Raw genomic sequence first — 13966 nt, 5'->3', positions numbered from 1 at the left:
CAACACCTAGAAAAGATGATCATCAGCCAACACAAACCAAGAATGGGTCCAGAGGAGTGTCAAAGCTACAGAATCAGCCTGATGTAGACAACAGTACACCCCCTGATCCTGCAGATTCAATCCAACCATCCGAGTCATGAAGACAGAGAAGATGAGAAGTCATAGTGCAGCTCGGTCTGAGGACAGACAAAATGCCTGTAGTGACAGCAACTGCCTGTAGAGTCACCAACTGCACAGCAGATACTGGCACCTGGCATGACAGAAGAAAAATAGCAGCGTGGCACCTCCAGATGACCATATGGAGCCTGCTGGTGACCAGGAGTCTGGTCTGTGCAGTGACAACTATCGAGCAGAGGATGACGCTGGTCGGCCAGATCAAACCACAGACGCTGATGAAGTAGTGAATAGCCAGTAGTGATGGTGCACCAGACCAGCCACCTAAACAATACTGCTGTGCTGTTTTCCATGTTATTTCATCCTCTCAAGAAGATAGAACCCACTTACTCCTTGAGTATACGTCTACAACATACATATAACCTCCTTCCTTGTAAAAGAGCCTGTACAGTCACAGTCAAACATCACAGTCACCACTAACAACAAAACACAGGTATGCACAAAAAAGGAAGACAGAAGCTGTTGGGCAATATACTGGGCATGGTATCCACAAAAAGGGCCATTCTTGTGCTAGCAGAGAGGCACCTGGCAGAACTAACACTTGTATGATCATTATGATGTTTCCTGTTGTCACCTTCTAGTTGTTGAACCTGTATGAAAATTATGATACATGATACTTCCTGTTGTTAACTCATTCTATACTGCCCGATCTAAAAAAGAATACAATTACATACAGCTAAGAAATTTTGTGATACTATAAAGAATAGAATGGACTAACAGTTGACAAAGTTTCTAAGCACTCACTTAATTACAAACTGATTTATCATATTTTGAAGAAAAAAACTGTTTTTCACAACTGACACAAAGGGGGTGAGTTTTTCTCATATAACAGAAATTTTACAAATGTAGTCTTTTGTAACCATAAACACTTCCTAACTGTAGTGATTGAATGGGCAAATGCGTATGCACAGAGGATATCCACTACTGAATCAGTTTGCATTTGACTTCGAGCCAAACACTTGCCGAAGTTGATGGAGATGCGGTCTTGTCGAGCGAGCAAGCAAAACGGCAGAGTTGAGTGACTGTACACTCGCATGTATTGTACTCAAAGGCATTCTCAGCCACAATAAAAGCACAGGCGCACTTTTGGGTGACTGTAGAACAGAGATGTGTCGGTTAGCTTCGCACAAAACCGTTAACACCTATGAACTATGAATTTTTTAACTTGCGGTATGCTATGGCGTACCACAGTAACAAAGTGCTGTGCGCATTAAGTACACTATAGCGTACCTTAGTATAGAAAGAGTTAACCCGGTTGTCAAATGGCTACTTTTTCAGGTGTGGTGTTGAAACAAAGGGGGTCATGTGTGTAATTCATAGTTTGTTTCTGCTGAGTTGCTTCGGTCTTCATGGTTTCTTCAGCAGCTGCTTTAAAAAAAAAAAAAAAAAAAAAGAAGTGGCATAAACAAAAGAGGAAATACATAGGTGGGTGTAGCAGTGTCTGGGAGTAAGTGTGTCAGATCGGTTGGCAGCAGAAAGTTGGTCACAGCATCTGGCTGTGTTGCAGGTCGCTTTATGATTTGCAGTGTGGCAAGTGGCACATGTAATCAGGATCATTCCTCCTTTTTTTCTCCATGATCACCTACATTCATGTCTGACTCATCTTCAAGCACCTCTCTTTTACAATATTTCCACTTCTTGTACCATCTCTTGCATGTAGTAAAATCATCCCATCAATCTCAGAAGCAGATGCTAAAACCGCATTTGTGAAATCTGGTCAGGTTCATTGACAAGTTGGTATACTCTGTTCCTTCCCCTTTTCTATAAACAGAACAGGCACTAGACTCCAAAAATAGTACAGGCAAATTACTGAACAATATACACATTCCATACTTAATTCCCAGCCTCTTTGAGTGAAGTCAGTGCATGATGGAAAAGTACCAGCCACACGTTCCCAGCTACTCAAAGCAGGAAATCTAGAGGCATACTAAACAGCATCTGGCTGCTCCCAGTATGAATGCAAGAGGGTTAATTACATACACAACCACTCACATGCACACACAAATTCTCCACTCACCTCACACACACATATTGGTACACACAATTATACTTAAACTCACAGATTAAAAATTACACGTATATATTGACCCAAGCAACCTCTCTCACATACACACACCCGCATACGCACTAACACATTTTTCTCCATCTGCCAGGTGATGGGCACACTATGCTATATGTTCAGTCATTTGGGTCCACTTGTATAAAAACCAAGAACATGTCTGCTCCTTCCTGAAAAAGTTTGCACATTGTTGGCTTTGAGATGTACCAATGTTTTACAAGTGATCACTTTGCTCCTCATTTTAAAACTCTGTCTGCTTTCCCTCTCATGCTCTTTTCCATGAGTTGATCAATGGCATGATGGCCTTCTTGACTCTGAAGTAGTGTTGAAAAAAGATCTTCCAAACAACAGGCCACTTCGCAGACATTCTGCCTTCATTTTGCAAACTCCCCTTTCCCATGACACATGCAAGCCCAGGACAGTACATCCATGTGACATCTCAACATATCATTCCATATGACATTTCAACAGAAATGCTGGGTTTGATTTGCTGGCAAGTTTACTTCTGAGTGAGTAACCAAGCACTCCCATTTTCTTATACTACTGATATATGTTGTTCAAATATTCTTGGACAGCTCTGATTCTTTTAATGTTTATGAGCATCATTTGAAATCATACATATAACGTAAGCCCATCATGTGCAACAGTCAATCCATAAACTATTTTACTGTCTAAAAGAAAAGCATTTCAGGACTTTACCAAGTACAAGAAAAGAAATAAACTCAAGCTTAGTCTGTTCCAGTAATTCTCACCACCTGTCTACCCTCGCTGAATGCAAAAGTTGACAACTGGTGAAAATCACCGAGAAAGGTTCTGCTGGTGATTAAGCAATGTAACTACATATATCTTTCTCTTTTCATATGCAAGTATGTATGTATATGCATGCATCCATGCATATGCGTGTGTGGGCATGGCACAAATGTGTTTATATCAGTGTGCATGGACACATGTATCACTCATTCACTGTGCATGTATGCACATATTGATACCAATGTGAAAGTGATACATGTGCTCACAATACTTAAAAAGCTCTCGTGTACAATCACCATGTAATTATCACCATTACTATTACTGTTACAGTATTACATTTACCACCTTTTTTTTTAACCTTTCACACTGTAACAGATTACCTTCTTGTTCCATTACTATTACTGTTACAGTATTACATTTACCACCTTTTTTTTTTAACCTTTCACACTGTAACAGATTACCTTCTTGTTCCATTACTATTACTGTTACAGTATTACATTTACCACCTTTTTTTTTAACCTATCACACTGTAACAGATTACCTTCTTGTTAAACACACTCCATCCCAATTTATTCATCATGGCTTTCTCTTCTTCTGAAAGTATTGGTCCACCACCATTCTTCGTATCTTCACTCTCAGAATCTGAAATTAATATACAAGTGTAAGTGAGAATGCAACAGTGTATCATACATTTCCATTTCACTGATTAAAGAAATTTAATCCTTTTACCCCATCTGGGATGTGGAGGATAGAATGACAGCAAATTAATGTCAAAAACAGCATAAAAACACACATAAAAATTACTTTAAATAATAATCATCATCATCATCATCATCTAACAAGAAAAAAATCAAACTTCAGCATACTGCCATGTAAGTTCAAGATGTTAGGACAAGTTACACACTCAAGTTTAATGAATTTACTCTCTTTAAATAGTTATGTTTTCTTCCCAGCGACAGAATACACTGCACGAACCAAATACTGATGAATGTGGTCAATATTTACTTGGAATACAATCCAATTGTGGTAAAGCAAATTTTATAAAAACCTGTCATATGCACTAAAGAGATAAACATCACATAGGGTACGTAGGCCTAATTGCGAACAATTCAGTCAAAGTGACCAGCTTAACGTATCTGTTATACAGATAACAGGTTGTACAATCCATCAATTGTAGCTCTTCGATTCTGAAGGTTTTATCTGATTTGTTGCACCACCTTCTTTTCAACCTTTTTCCAGCAGCTGAAATAGCAGGGGTGCCTGTAGGTAAATACAAACAGGCAAGTCTAACTGAGAACAATGGGTTTGGTACACATGGACAATTAAAACAGAAGCAGGTCTTGAACACACTAGACATAACATATTATTGGAACAGCACAACAGACTGTTCTATTGTTGGTTCTAATCACACACACACACACACACACACACACACACACACACCCTTTTGAGAGCGCTCAGTAGCTGTGCAGCATTGTTTGCAAATATAATCACGTCAAACATCCTATAGTTTACTTGCAAACAACACTATTTTGGAGATTCCTGTCAAAACTGACCATCTGATCTGTCACCAAATGCTTTCTTAAATTTTCGCAGCACTGGTAATGCACAATTCATTCAACATATCCAGTCAAATCAGCTATTTCAAACTGTGTCAAAGTTCCAGTCCTACTACTTGCTTCCCTTGATTTTAAGATTTTGAAAGCACATTTGTGAACCTGGTCAGCAGTGGAACACGAAGCGAAGGAGCGTGGAAAAAGTCGGAAGTAACTGATGTTTGACTGGTTCTTGGAAACTGATATTCATTAAGGTATCAGAACATGGTCGAAGCAAACATCAAACTGTGAAATGTGTGTGGTGAGAACACTTCAAATGGGGCAGTACACCAACGCTGTTCGCAATTAGGCCTACCTACCATTATAACCACTATGATGACTTAGATCAGCAGGATGTTATTGTTGCTGAGAATGCCCTTGCATGTTACTGGGCATGACAGGACTTCCATCCTATGGATATGTAGAGTCAGTGGTCTGAATCAATGCAGCACTTGCTGCAGAAAGAGTTGAGACAGGTTTCATCTTCCACATGAAAAAAACAAAAGTGCAAATCTGATTACACTTCTGTGTCAGTATATGTCAGTATATGCAAGCAGAATAATACACTATAAAATTGCTTTAATCCATGTACACATGGGTAGGTTAGGGGAACATGACCAAACTCAGCATGCTCTCATTTCCCAAAACATAAATGGTAGTGAGAACATAATAAACACATTCAACCCCATCAGTAGAAACAAGTGAAAGTGTTAAGTATTGGCCAAGAAAGCAAAAGAATACATATAACTGAAAAAGTGAGCTTCTCAGTTGTTCAGTTACAGGATCTACAGAGAAATGGCAAAATCCATCCTTGACACACATAGCTTTCACTTTCAGTCCTATCACTATGTGGGTATTCAAATGATAACAATGTTAATTAAGTCATCCACAGAACTTTTACTGATATGATAATGATCAAACAAAACGGTGCACTGTACAGAAAAAGTATTTCACAGACCTTGCGATTTCCCTTTTGGCTTTTGTGGCCCGATAAAACCAGCTGCTCTTTCCCAAGAAGTTGATGTTGTTGACCTGAAAACAATTTGAACCACTCATTAAAAAAAAAGAACATTCATTTAGCAAAGAAGGTTACAACACAAAAAAGCAATGGTGAAAATATACTTCACATACAAGAATCAGGCCCAGCTATACTTAAAAAAACATCAGCTATATCAGAGGTGAGATTCTAAATTTTTTCAAAATTACTTAAATTGACGCATGCATGGGGGGCAGGGGTGGTGGGTCGGGGGGACCAGGCATTGCACTGGGTGATGCCTTTGGCAGGGATATGGGGGAGTAGACCATTTGAAAAGAAGAGTGTGTGAAAAGTGTCCAAATGGCAGGGTACAGGGGCAGGGACCCTATGGCTGAAGCTGAATAAAAAATATGGTTCAAAAGGCATTTGAAAGGCTCTCCTGTGATCAAAAGTAGAAAATTTCTTCAAAAAAGTATTCAAAAGGAGCCTGATGAATCACTGAAATTGTTATATTCTGTTTATAAACCCCAGTAACAGTGCAGGAATCACCAATGTTTCAATGTACTACATGGATCAATATAACCTTTCTTTCAATGGCACATAAACACATGAAAGAAAGATCAGTCTTTCCTGTCAGCCTAAATTCTGGAATAAAACAAAACATATTTTCTGCTCGTAATGGAGATGAATCTTTGGTACTTCTGCTATAGATCCCAGATCTAAATAACATATAATAATTGCAACCATCAAGTGTACCACCATCAGCTGATGTACCTTAAAGTTCAGTCTATTGAGTGCACTGGTATATAAGCCACATCCACTAAATTTTTTTTTAAACTGAACTTCACACACACATAAGCCGCACTGGCTTATAAGCCACACTTATTACCGGTACCAGAACACATACCGATACTATGGAAAAGCTGTTAATACTGTAGGTTATGAAATAAACATAAGCGGAAACAACACAAAGAAAAGCAAATACAAATACTGCTAGTGCCACAAAAAAAACCCAAAAAAACACACAACGAAAATAAGATCCTGAATTTAGGGATAGTCACATTTATTCAACATCGTCCTGCTCACTGAATCCACTGAAATCTTCGTTTTCAGTGTCCGAGTTGAAGAGAACCAGCACAGCTTCCTCCACCATCTTGTCACTGACTTCAGCCTCGCTTTCACTTGATGAACATGAACGCAAGGTGGAGGTCGCTGATGGTTATTTGCTTGCATTGTCGTCTGCTGCAGCGAACAGTCCAGCCTTACGAAATCTATTGATAATGGACTGCTTTACTTTTCCCCATGCTGTCAGGATCCAGTGACAGACTTCAGCAAAGCTTGCTTGTCGTAAACAGCCAGTTTTGGTGAAGGACTTTTCACCATGTCATCCGGGTTTCCCACTCGACACGCACTGACGCAGTGCCACTTTGAAAGAAGAATAGACAAGAACGTGACACTCCGGGGATCATTAAAATCCTCAAATAAGCCGCATGATTATATAAGCCGCAGAGGTTGAAGCTGGGAGAAAAAGTTTCGGCTTATAGACCAAACTTTACGGTAATATCAGCACACAAAAAAAAAGCATCGTCAAATGTAGCGATTTTTGTTGCATAAAGAGAGGAATGGCCCTTGTGGCTAGACAGGGACATAGATCATGCTTATGTGTGTATATGTGTATATGTGCCTGTGTCTGTGTGTGTGTGTGTGTGTGTGTGCGTGCGTGTGCATGAGCACGTGTGTGAGCATGCGTGTGTGCGCGCATGCGTGTGTGTGCGCGCGTCCAAGCATGTCTGTTTTCGTTTGTCTGCTTGTTGCTTTTAATTCAAATGTGTCTTTTTTGTTTGTTCTTTTCTCATTCAAGCAAATCAAAGCGTGTAGGTTGTCATCAAAATGACTCAGAACCGACTCTCAACTGAATCTATGTAAATAATATGTTTGGCATGAGAGCTGGTTCCACTAATCAACACAGAACAGATTAGAATGGAAAAGAACCTTTCATTATCAGGACAGTTGGAAAGAGTGTAGAAGTTTTTGTTTTTTCTTCCTTCGATTTTGTCCCCACATACATCATAAGTAGTGTCACAACAGCCGCTGTCAGCGACATCATACCTGAGTTTTACCCCCTTCCCCATTTTCTCTCTGGATTTGCACAGATCTCAGGAATGGCCACTGGGGCTTTTCTGCGGCAGCCACGCCCAACTCACAAATGTTTTTTTTCCATGAAATCAAGTGATTTTGTGTAGGTCTCACATCCCTATAATATGCCTATAAAATAGTAGACAGTGAAAGACATCAGTGTACCATAGTATTCCATGATGATACGGGCACCAGTATTCAAGATTTTGCAAAAATAAAACGAAACAGGCATTTCAATTCCAGCACAAAAATGTTCACTCTGTACATCACTGTGAATCACTGTTTTAGTAAAATTGTTCATGTTCTTGTTGATGTTTTGGGGACCAGTTTCCTTGAAAATGATCAAGTATGATAGCTGTATTGGCCCAGATGGAGTGTGAAAACTTGTTAAAGATTTGTTTTGTTATTCCCAACCCCTATCTCTACTTATTTTTACTTCTTTTGCTCAGTTTGTGCCCAGGGTATCATGCACACCTCATCAGTAAATGTCTCTGAAGACTGAAGATGTGATCAGTGTTCCAGCTGGTGAACAGTCTGTTAATTCATTTTCAGGTGGACAAGTACAAACTGGACAGCACACATTCATTGATTCAGCCTCTTGGAACATTTGTCAATCAAAAGGCCTATCATTATATCAGCCATGCAATTTTTGTAAACTGAACATGTGAATGATTTAAATATGTGACACTCAAAACTGTCAAATTACTATCAAAATATACAGTAATGAGTAATTCTTTTAAGATAAAAATGAGACAGGGTCATAACAAGCAATAAAATCTTTTTTTTTAAATGTTGTTAGATTCATGGAAAAAACTGGGCTGAATCTTACACCATCCTTCCCAATGTCTTTATGAAGGGATGAATAATTGACACTGTTTAACCCTTTCGTTGCCAGGGTTTTTTCACAAAAAAGGGCATAAATTTTCAAAAAGTTTTGTGCTCTTTGTTATTGGAGAAAGACCCTAAAAGTACATATTTTCTGAAAGGGAAATGAAGAATACAAAACACATGATGTTTTCCCATTTTATATATTTTTTAGTGACATGCTGTTGTTTTGAAATCAGTGTTTTGTTTTTTGTCACATTTTCAACTTGTTCATTACAAACATAAGTCAGGTAATTTGCACTAAAATATCATATTTTCTGGACAAATGGATATCTGCACACACAAAATCATACTAGAACAACCACAATATAAAAAACTGAAAAAGAAATAGATACATAATGCACTGACTTCTGCAAGTGATAATATGGATGTGAGGCCAAGCCCCTCAGTCTCCACCCCCCTCCTCTTCACCCCTCTCACATGGTCACTTTATCCAGTTCTCATCAGACCGCGTTGGCTGAGTGCCAAGAAAATAGCCCACACTGTGGCCTGCTAAAAATTTGGTGACTTCTGTCGTCTGCTAGAGCTGAACAGCCATCATAACTCACTGATAGTCGTATCTTGGCCACTCTCTTGATTGCTCCCTTTATTTTCTATCAAATCGTCCTATAAATGTTCACCACTGTCTTCTCCTTCGAATTTATGCTTCAATTCTTTCTGAGCATCAGCTAAAGAAAATAATCTTGGTTGATTTAGTTCGCCACAATCACATGTCTTGAGCACGGAGTCAGTCTGACATTCTGTTGAGCGAGCGAGGAGAGGAGCCAGGCAAAGACTGCGGCCAGTAACCCAACCAAAACGTTCAAATAAAGGACTGCCATATGACGCAGATGGTGTTTCTAGCTATGAATAGAATCTAGAAAGATTCCCCAAGCTAAAGCTACCAGCATTTTTGTCAACGAACTGAATGCAAAGTAGGGAAAAGTCAAAATATTTCGATGACGAGTTATCTCGTCACTGTGGCAGCGAAGCGTACGTATGCTTTCCATGATGAGTTATCTCATCATACAGGCAGCCTAGGGGTTAATGCACTCACTTGGCACTTGTATCACCGATACACACACCAGTTGTAGAATCCGCTTGGTTGTCTTCAGACATGGCCTCCTGATGCAAAACACAAACAAGTCAATTTGAAATAGAAACACTTGACACACACGCAAACACACAAAACCACTGCATCAATAATAACAATGAAAACTGTTGGCAAGAAAAAGAACCGATATGACTACATGGCTATCGCAAGTGCTCATGCAATAAAGCTTATTTCTTTAAGTTTTGGTTTTAAAAAAAGGGGGCAGATATTCGTTCACACCTGGAAATTAAACAGGAAATTTTCTATCTAAAATTACGTTTAAATAACATACTTACCGTGACCCAACTAGTGCAGACTCTGGCAGGGGTCTGACATTCCTGTCCTGTGCAAACTACTATCCGCCTATGCGGAGCAGACGAAACTACGGCCGATAACCTCCCGGAAGTAGGAAATTACTGAGCACTTACCCTTGTGGTGTTGAAGTTCCCAAAGCCCATCACCTGCCGTAACATGACATCTTCCTCATCCAGCACAGTCTCTTCTGCTTCAACTGCAAATTCAATTTGCCATGACAGCTATTAACATAATGACAAAGTCACACATGTTTGTAAACATAATACACCAGTACAGTGTGAAGGTATATTTTGTGTGAATAGTGTGCAGATGTGGTCCACTTGTCTGCATCAAACTATGTCATGTTCTTATAACAGTGTGAGGCAGTGAGTAAGTATGTATGTGTGTGTGTGTGTGTGTGTGTGTGTGTGTGTGTGTGTGTGTGTGTGTGCATGCACGCATGCTTGTGAGCATGTGTGTGTACATGTATGCATTACGGCTTATCAGGATCAAATTAAAATATTATGTATGTCCTCTTTTTCTGTGAGCACAAGAGCGTGTTTGCATGTGAATAAGGTTTACCTCTATTATGAATGTCCTCTTTTTCTGTGAGCACAAGAGCGTGTTTGCATATGAATAAGGTTTACCTCTCTCTCTCACTCTCTCTCCACTCCATGCCATTTGTTCATATTTGTGCAATTTTCAGTGTCAAAGGACTTTTTTTTTTTCAAATAAAGATAGTATGGACATAACATGCCATTGTATGAAATAAGAGAACATTACGATGATGAATTAGTTTTTATTTCCTTATTTATCTTATGAATATTTTTAAATCATGGAGTGAGCGGACATAACATTATATCAGTCGATCAGTATCAGCCTACCAAACCTATTCAAACATGTTTAAGACTTTAAGAATGGTCCAAGACCACAATATATTCAGTAATGATAAGAGGAAAAAAATGACAAAGGGGAGCTAGGAGACCAGTCAAGCCATAAGCAGGTCAATACCAGTTTGGAGAATACAATTCCTCACCGCGACTAGGCTGACTCTCTAAGTCTGAAAAGTTAATAACTCTCACTCATTTGTGATGCATGTAAACACACTGGTAATCATTAATTGCATCAATCTCACCACTATTAATTACTTAATTCTCACCACTATTCTTTTCTTTTGTTTTGTCTTTATATAAACAAAAAGTCTACTTCAAAATAATTACACATTCACTAAGTCAATGCTCACCTGTTGCTTCGTCAACTTGCTCGTTCCAGTTATCTTGCTTTTTCTTCTTGCCGTGTTCTCTGGAATGCAAAAAAAAACAAAACAAGCAGAACAGTTATCATCAAACAAAGTATAAAAATTAACACACTCATAAAGAAACCTAAAAATATCATCCTAAATGAACATACTCTCAAAGAAACCAAGAAAAAATAGCATCATATCCAGTGACAGTTTAAAGCACTATCACCAAGGTCCATCCATGGTCATTCTTTTTCATGTTTTAGTCCAACTTCAACTTCCAAGGACATATGGAAAAGTTACTCATTCAAGTAAGTTTAAATCTGCTTCCTAGAACGTTTGTATTATCAACAAATGTTTTGAATGAATACCTGTGGCAGTGACCAGTAATTACCAATAAAATATATGCTTCCACCTCTACACCCCATTACTCTGCATGGAAACAGTGCAGTAATGGAGACTAAAGAGAATGAACACTCTTGTTGCAAAGTTAACAATAACACTGCCCCAGGTTGCAGCTAAGGTGATTAAAGTGCTGTGCATCCAGTTTGTCTCCTCTGTTTGCAACTTTAATAAATCACCAATCTGATTCAGTGACAAAAAGTGTGAAAAAATTTTAAAAACAGGTCACTATGACTATGTGTTTCATGTCCAGTCCACTTTCACAGGGTTAAATGTGCAGTTCATTGACATCCATGCCCTGTGACTGCTATTTGACTAATCATAATTATCTTACAGAATTTTACATCACTCCATGCCTCTTCCTCTCCCCGTCTTACAACGTTACTCTGCACATTCTCTGTCATTCTTAGTCACCTACTCAAAAAAGCTGTCTGATTGGACAGATGGACAAAACTAGCTGTCATTTTGTCACTAGCATTGTCACCACCTTCATGTTTAAATGAATCATCAGATAAGAGATATCCATCTCCTTTGTTATATTCCTATCCATAACCATTAGCACAGCTTGCAAATCTTGTAAATCCGCTGACTGAAGACCACTGTCTTTGCTGGACAAAGTTTTCACTGCCTGTTTTGCACATGGGGCAACCCCATTTCCACGCATGCTTAACATTGTACTGTTACTAGTGTTAGCAAATCATTATCAAGAGGAAGGGTTTTCCACCTGACAAATACTCATTTATTTTCATCATCTAAACAAATCAACCTGACTGTTTATGTTCACTGAATCAAAAATGAAGGGAAAATATGAATAGATACAGGACATCAGTGGACATCTTACAGATCATGTGGCAACACTGTGTATGAGATGTCAACTGATGTCTTATAGGCAGTGAGCAGATTAATTACCAAGCACTGAATACAGAATTGTGCTCTTTGCTGACTTTGGTGATTATAGTATACACTATATACAGTCGTGATTTGAATTTGTTGAAAAGTACTACAGTGAAACAAGCACAGTGTACTAATCACTAATAGTAATTGATACTATCAATACATTTATTACATTCTGAGATTTGTAACCATCTCAGATAGAATGGTGAAAAAAAAAAAGTCATTTATTACAAAATGTACAATACTATGTAGCATTTTGTTTGAACCAGGTTTCACCCAAAGACACCTAATGTGCTTATGTAGATGACCATGTCTTGTTTAGTATTTCATACAAGTTTCAGCTGTTACTGAATAGTACTCTGTTATCGTGACCCTTCAAAAAAGCAAATTTTAGACATCACAAATGGAAAACAGTTTTAAAAAAAGGAAATATAAGCAAAAAACTGAGTACTTTCGGGATTCAAAATATGAATTGACACTAATCGAGATTCCTCTACACAAAGATGAAAATACTTCTGAATTAGTAATTTACTAGTATACTATGTTAACAGCCAGAAACTTAGGATGCCAATAAAGTAGCAAAGGAAACTGGATTTTGTAAACAGTTCAGAAAAAAGACCAGGTCTTCAGGTTCCAATGATGTACCGTAAGGATGAAATTAAAAGGTGATATAATGGTGACAGGTTCTTTCCAATGATGTAACTGTCAACATAAAATTAAAAAGTGATAAAATGGTTAATACTAATAGGTTGTGGACATGATTATGATGATTTGAAGAGGAAGAGGAATAAAATTCACATATGATAAATCATAATGTAGCAAACTGAACTGTAACTTACACTTACAGCTTAGTTTGCTACATTATGATTTATAGTATAAGCATGGGCATAGTAATGCAGTGAAATTGTGGACATGACTATTCAAGTACTTCAACGGTCATGAAGGGGACCGGGGGGAAAGAGGTACGAGCGTCGCCTCCCGAGGTGTCCCAGCGCGAGGCAGGGAGAAGGGTGAATGGCAAGTCATCTCCGTGCTGTGGGGACTCGCAGCTAGGCGCGGACTCCCAAGGGGAGGCCGCGCCCGGCCACGCGCGAAATTTGGCCAAGCAGAGCAAACCAATAGGCCTAGTTTGCATCAGTTTGACATGGCACAGTATATGACACCAAAAGCTAATTATATAACTGGAAAAGATATCTAAGAGGCCAATCACCTGTTGGAGATGACCATGTCTGATCAAGTACTTTACACTTAAGACGTTAAGTAGAGAGTAAATACTCTGTCTTGATAACATTTCTAAGCAAACTTCAGACAAATAGAAAAAGGTTTTTTTTTAATAATAAAAAGAGCAAGGTACTAAAAAAACCTTTCAGAATGCAAAATATGAAATGATATATAATTCAAATGCAAAATCTTTTGCTAAAAACCATGGATGCCAATGATGAGAACCTTATAAAACATTATAAATACAGTCCAAAGATGTACCTGTCTT

At 38.5% G+C, this 13966-nt stretch overlaps 1 protein-coding gene across 2 annotated transcripts in view; it reads right to left on the bottom strand.

Moving 5' to 3' along the window:
* Positions 1 to 13966, bottom strand: part of LOC143297945 (uncharacterized) — a 30684-nt gene that overhangs the window by 15174 nt on the left and 1544 nt on the right. For both annotated transcript variants that reach the window (XM_076610561.1, XM_076610570.1), the window contains exons 2-6: positions 11185 to 11243; positions 10076 to 10158; positions 9612 to 9679; positions 5537 to 5610; positions 3525 to 3625 (exon numbers count right to left, since the gene is read on the bottom strand). In XM_076610561.1, coding sequence (XP_076466676.1) covers positions 3525 to 3625; positions 5537 to 5610; positions 9612 to 9679; positions 10076 to 10158; positions 11185 to 11243 — 385 coding nt within the window. The remainder of the gene's footprint in view (positions 1 to 3524; positions 3626 to 5536; positions 5611 to 9611; positions 9680 to 10075; positions 10159 to 11184; positions 11244 to 13966) is intronic.

Source organism: Babylonia areolata, chromosome 2 (genome assembly GCF_041734735.1).
Source record: "Babylonia areolata isolate BAREFJ2019XMU chromosome 2, ASM4173473v1, whole genome shotgun sequence".
NCBI lineage: Eukaryota > Metazoa > Mollusca > Gastropoda > Neogastropoda > Buccinidae > Babylonia > Babylonia areolata.
Note: the sequence above shows the minus strand (reverse complement) of the source record. Positions and strands in the feature narration are given on the sequence as shown.